Here is a 6,719-nt window from a genome sequence, read left to right on the forward strand (position 1 = left end):
ATAGTTCTAATCCCGGCTCCCTCTATACACATTATGTGCTCCTGGGCAATTCACTTTATCTCCTTGTGTCTCAGTTCCCTTCTCTATCTACATTGGGAATGGCCACAAATGAGCTAAACGCAACTATTAAACACAGTATGAAATAATTGTAATTTTTCTAAGCATGAATCTGTTAATAAAGCTGTGTTTTGTTCCTATCATATAGGACAGCTCGGTTACCAATGGCTTCTATCGCCCAGTTACAGTGTATGGACTGATCTGCCCTCACCTTATGTCCTATTGAATTAAACGTGCGCATTCTGCTGGTGAAATAAAAATACGAGGTAAAACAATTCGATGCTAATCGGTTCCAAGTTGCAATTGGTATCAACTAGTCTTTTCTTCTGAGCAGCAAAGTAGATGTCAAAAATCGTATTGCGTATTGATCAACAGGAATTTCTCCTTAAAAAACTTGGTACTGTCGTGATATACACAGAGCATCTGATCCTGTTGGCGCCGAGATCGAACGCTTGTAATATGACAAGCCATTTTGAATTAAAGGCTGACGTTCATCTCTCCTACAGAGTTTTTGGGCAGCCACGATTCATAACAGGAAAAGTAAAACGCGAAAATTTAACTTTCAGGCCATTAAAGTGTCTAGCCTGTCGACGAGGGTCTCAGAAAGCCGCGAAGAGGCTGGCAAGTTTGTCAGGGGAACACAGTGGCCCATCACTTCCGCCTGGCTGCCTCCCAGCTGCGCCGAACTGACTTAAGCTGTACACACGAGGGCTAATTCTCCCATGTCCGCGCGCGTGCAAGGAACACAGCAATCATTAGACCTACTCACACATGCACATATGTGAAACATTTCCATAGAAACACGGAGCCGAGGCACTGGGGACTCGCGGAGGATGCAACGTCGGCTATTTTTAGTGCTCGTTAAAATACATAAATTCCTTTCCCCCCGCAGGTGTCCCATGGGGTCAGGAATTTACCCTCCTGGTTAACCTATTAATGCTGCCATACATCACAACTCCAAGCTTGTTTCCCTTAATGCAACGTCAAAAAAATTACACAAAAGGGCACTTCGCGGAAATAGTAAGTGGGACCCAGACTTTGAATCTATCACTTGAACAGATCCAAATATAATAGTAACACATCTTATAGAATGCCTAAGGTCCCTGTTTTGTGGCTTCTTAACGCCACAAATAACAAGTGTTGCTATTACCAATTGTAGTTTTAACCAATGTAGCGATTGCTGATGCTGAAGGATGAAAGGCTGGGTTGGCTTTGATGAGGTTAAAGTTAATGACCTGTAAATCACAACTTACCGAAGAAACTTGTGATCAATAAATGAAGGTATTTGATTTATAAAACACCAAGCTTTCTATTTGCCAACATGGCACTATAAAAGAAAATGAAGTGCCTAGAAGAAATTCAAACGTATATAAAAATAAAAAATAAATAAACATACTTACATATATGCACAAAAAGTAACAGAATATTTAATATGGTGGACGATTCCACATTGCAGGCTTCGGTCTAAAAAAAACATTTTTATATTTTTATGTGATAGTGCATGAGAATAAAAACAGAATTGAGTGACTTTTGTATGCTATAGGTAATATGACTTTTAATATACAAAAATATCAATAGCTGGATACCCCAGGGCTCCACGACAATTAAATTAAGCAATAATAAATTACCAAAGCACTGAAATATTTCAAAAAGTTTTGTTTGTTACATGTCCATTCCCCAACTCTGCTCCCTGCCCCTTAAAAAATTGCAAAATTCACGATACCCCACAACGCTGCATTCCAGAAAATTGCTTTGGTACGTCACATCCATGCTATTTTACTCTCCAGTGTTCTCAAATATTGTGCAAAAACATTTTTGTCATTACGACTCAACAGCCATTTAAAAATGCAACAACCAGAAAATAAACATGCTTTTCCAAAACTTCAAAAATTGGATCCACGATCAAAAGTGTTTGAGGTAAGACTTAGCAAAAAAGAGAACTTGGTTTTTGGACAGTGCACAACAAGCAGTCCTCTCTTACGTGAAAAACCCCGAATTTGCCCGCCCCACCACCCTTATCGAACACAAATTGTTCGCCTTGTAATCGTTGCATCCTCATCCCTTTTGCATTGACCCAAGATCCATGCACATGTTGAACATTTCTAACTCTCCTTAAGTTTTTTTTGTTTAAACAGGGCTCATGCAAACAATTCAAAATACATTTTTTTTGCATGCAACAATTTGCTTCAAAGTTTTCCAGGCTTGCTTGTTTTTCTGTTCACCTGGCATCCCGCGTCTGGTTGGCCATACCCTTACAGCTTTCTGGCCCTTACCATTGTCAACTTCACTAAGGCCAACTTTGCAGGTTCAAAGTCATGCCCATATCCAATGGGGCCCCCTGGTCAAGCAGAGGGCTACTGGGCAGCTTACTGTGGTAGTCCATCATGGCTGGGCCTGATTAGTAAAGCCCCAGGATCACTGCACCCACGTCCTTTGAGGGCCTCCGCTCCTTCACCAAGAAGTTGATCATACTTTCTGACTTAATTAGAAGGTTGCAGCCCAGGAAGAAGACCCCGAAGATGACAGTCAAGGAGAGGACACAAAGCACGGCGATCTGCACCACCCGCATTACAAAGAGGTTCCGCTCCTCCGGTGGTAGCACCAGTGAGCCCCCGCTGTCAGTGACCACAGCGTGCGTCCCGTTGCAGCAGCCCATCAAGATTCCCAGGTCCTGGGTCCTGTTGGTAAAGACACCTTGCTCCATTCCAGTCTGGTTAAAAAAGGTCCCATTCATGGTGGGGCTGTTTGGTTCGGGATCCTCCCCACCCAGATACTTGCAAATATGGTGAGGAAAGTTCTGAAGACCACGAGAAGGTTAAGAAGGTCGGGCAGGTGGGACAAGAGGCAAAAGTGCAGCAGGAAGCCTAGATTTAGAAATGCGACAGGTTATTCAAGAGTTTCTGGGTCACTGCAATCATCCCTGTTCTGAGATATATCTCAAAATCGAAAAATATCAGATCACAACCTGAGGAAATCTTTTATAGTGATCTGAACACAGATCCATAGAGATTGAGTTTCCTAGAAGCTAAGCAACCTGTGAACAACCTCCCTTATCGTAGGAATGCCATAGTGGGAGGCACACAGAAGACACTAGGCACCAAATCCACAAGCAGGGAAGACTGCTGAGCAAAGTCTGCCGTGTTCACGCCTTTCTGGCTTTTCTGCGGCAGATGAGATGCGGAGTCATCCAAGATCTGACAGCTTGGCTCTCCTGCCTACAGCCAGGCGCAGGGAAGTTATTGGTCGTGTCTTGGGAGCTGCTTGGTGCCTCTTCGAGCTGATGACAGGTGCGCCCAGTGTGGTGCTGGGTCCTGGCTCCCCCAAGCTGCAGCGAAGTCCATTAGAGTGTGGCGGACTGGCTTTATAGAGCGCTAGGCGCGAGAGCAGATGATGAAGGAGGCGGGAGACCGGGGGGAGGAGGGAAGCAACGAGCTGCACTTGCCTGTGTTCACTTCCATCCTGTGCCTGCAGTGATGCAGAGCTCGCGCGGCGCTGCGATGAAGACGGGCGCTGGGAGAGAGGCAGGGGGTTTCCGCACTCAGGTAGGGGATGATTGACACTGGAAGACACCCACTAGGATGAGCTGCGCCCTCTCCATTTGAGGGATGGCCTGAAGTCCAGATAAGACCGCAGGACTGTAGCTCGAGGGGAGTTTGGGCATTCTCGGTACTGACTTTAGTGACAGGTTTACAGCTTGTTTGGCGCCTTATAATAAGCCCCTGTGAGGCTGGCAGACACTGGGGACAACTCTGGGGTCATGTTTGGCCATGACGGACCCCTGCATTGCCCATATGATATCTCTAGAGAGGCCACTTCAAAACGCTGTGGGGAAACAGGCGAAGTACTGAACAGATTGCAGAGAGGGCTGGAAGTGACTTATTTCAATTTGGGTGCCTGTATAGCGCTTACGACACCCGTAGGCTGCTTCAGTGCACTGCATGAAACAAGAGGTGGGTAGGTGAGGGACGAGGTGGGAGTGAGGGTGGTCAAGAGAGTGGAAGGAAAAGAGGAGCGAGAAGAAAGGAACACAGTCCGAAGCTTTGTTGCTTGTTCGACTCTTAAAGCGCCGTTAGACTGTGTCAGAGCACTGCGAGGAACAAGAAGTGGAAGTAATAACGACAACGTTTCCAATCCACAGACAAAGGCCACGTGATTCTTTTTTCAAAGGAAAAAATAGACTACATCATAAAACTGATTGAGGACACCGAGGCATTAACAAACGTTCGAACCTACCTAGTACTCAACCACACCCAACTTAGCCCTTTTACCCAATCTCAGTATTAACAACATGGTCACAGAGTTCAACACACTCAAGGCCACTCTCTGCGGTGATGATGTCATCCCACCCTCAATAGTGAAATCAATCACCAGTGAGGTACTCATGCCACTGCTAAACACTGTCAATGCCTCACCCATTCAAGGCATCTCGGTGATACCCTAAAAGCAGGACAAATCCTTCCTCTTTTGTAACAAGCTACCTTAACCTGTGATAACGCGTCCAGCCCTTATAAATTACCTGTACCTGGACACGTTGGAGGTCGGTGAACCTTTTAGCCGGTGGTTGGGCTCTCCTCATCCTTGAATAGTCGGGTCACTTAAATCAATAATCAATAACTGTTGTAATCGATAGCCAATGCTCAAATAATAGATCGAAATAACGCATTAGAAATCAATAACAGTTGGTATTTCGACGCACCATGGCCTTTCAGTCATGAATAACCACACCAGTTTATTAAAAGTTAGTGAATTTATTTCCCTATATTAACAAAGCTAGCACATTGTATATAAGTCTCAAAACCAAATGATATATGTATACGAACATTACTAGCTGTCCATAGCGGCAGAAGAAACGCAATCTACGAAATATCTGAATAATGGTACATTCAGTTATGGCAATACAAATCACTAATATAAGCAACTGAATTTGACAAATTTCATACATCGGTCAGCAAGACAAGATTTCAATTCAGCATGGTGCATCAAGTTCATATCTCGACTAACCTCTAATTAGCATTGGCATGTGGGACTTCATGCAAAACGAATTTAGTCAACACAAATTTGGAAAACATCTAGCTTGGGCCCTATCAAAATAGCAGTTGGTACCTAGAAGGAAAAAAAACACAATGCATAATACAATTATCCTTTCATAATTACCAATTAGAATCAGCATTCAAGAAAGTCTTCGTTCTTCAGGTACCGGTTCGATCAGCATGGGGCAGAATTTCAAAGGGGCAAAGTTAAGGGCAAGTTTTCTTGCAGCAGCAAGGGGAATGGGACAAAATTACTGCATGGGCGAGACGGGCAATTTAAAGTTAAAGTCTCTAGGGCGAGAATTCTCAAAGTCTCTTTCTCTGGAATAGCGAAAAGGGTATCAAGATGTCGTCTAAGATGGCGTCTGGCTTTTGGCTTCAAAGATGGCATCAAGAAAATGGCTGACTTCTCTTTGTCCAGTGGGTTTAAGTAAGAAATATTCCATATTCTGCAGGGTGCTCCATTGGAGGGTTCATAAGGTGGCTTCAAATTGACCAATGAAAAATGTCTTTCTACTAGTACTCATTTATGCATACATTGTCCTTGGAGCCTTGGAACACAAGTTGTAACATGGCTTGCCAATTATTTTGATATCTGTACCTCCTTTGTCCGCACCTGCAGAGACTGACCTTGCTTCAAAGGGGATGAAACTGGCCTAGTACGAAACCTTGGAGATAAGTGTATTAGTCATCTCTACTGGAAAAATACAACTTTAAGCAAGAATATATGATACATTAGTTCAAGGAAAAGCCACGCAGTTAGAAGTTGAGACCAGGCAACTAGGCCAAAGCCTCTACTAAATTTAAGCTAAGCACAAACAGTTTCAATAGGAAATCATGGCACACATTTGTAATTATGACGGATTACTACAATTTTCAATTCTTCATGATTAATAAAGCACGTTTATAATATTGGCGAACTACTCCGAGGGCACAATTTCCCCTGTACATTATTTTCTTTGCTAAAATCACACTACATATTACGATTTTGGTTATGTGATACGTGAATATATGTAGGACCCTCTTTTTCTGCGTCATCAATCCATCCTCTGATGACTAATTATGGCATCACATCGAATCTTCCCACAAATTTTATTTCATTAAAATTCTGTTTTAGTAATTTGGCATTTCAGTCAATTCCCTCTTTCTTTTGGTTCCCTTTGATTTTTCTCTGTATATTTCTACTATTTTGTTTTCTATTTTCTCTTCTCTTTTCCTTTTGTTCCTTGGTTTCAACATTTTGATAGCTTTCCATATTCCCCAAATTCCTAATACACAAATTAATATTATTAATATTCCCTTTATTATTTTCAGTAATAATCCGTTCCAAACGTTGCTGAGCCAATTTCCCACCGAAGCAAATCCCTTTCCAACCTTTTCCCATACTCCTGGTTCTTTCAATTCCTTTAAATCTGTACTTTCGTTAGTTAAGTTTGTAAGCATCTTTCTAATTCGCCCACTGCTGTCTGGTATATATGTACAACAGTGGCGTGTACCAAGCATTTTGAAAAAGCCACCATCCTTTGCTAAAAGAATGTCTAAGGCAAGCTGATTTTGAAGAGTCATAGCTCTTTCTGCAGCGAGTTCAGCATCCATCAGGATTATAGCTCCTGAGAATTTTGTCAGCATGTT

At 42.9% G+C, this 6,719-nt stretch overlaps 1 protein-coding gene across 1 annotated transcript; it reads right to left on the reverse strand.

Annotated features, from left to right (window-relative positions):
* Nucleotides 1-1,595: 1,595 nt before the first annotated feature.
* Nucleotides 1,596-3,513, reverse strand: RPRML (reprimo like). The gene has a single exon (XM_069237982.1). It carries the CDS (start codon nucleotides 2,789-2,791, stop codon nucleotides 2,456-2,458), a length of 336 nt encoding a protein of 111 aa, XP_069094083.1. The 5' UTR covers nucleotides 2,792-3,513; the 3' UTR covers nucleotides 1,596-2,455.
* Between the last annotated feature and the right edge of the window lie 3,206 nt (nucleotides 3,514-6,719).

This window comes from Pleurodeles waltl, chromosome 6, assembly GCF_031143425.1.
Source record: "Pleurodeles waltl isolate 20211129_DDA chromosome 6, aPleWal1.hap1.20221129, whole genome shotgun sequence".
Classification (NCBI taxonomy): Eukaryota; Metazoa; Chordata; class Amphibia; order Caudata; family Salamandridae; genus Pleurodeles; species Pleurodeles waltl.

Coding starts and splice junctions, on each gene's coding strand:
- RPRML (XM_069237982.1), bottom strand. CDS start 2,791: ATGAATGGGACCTTTTTTAACCAGACTGGAATGGAGCAAGGTGTCTTT.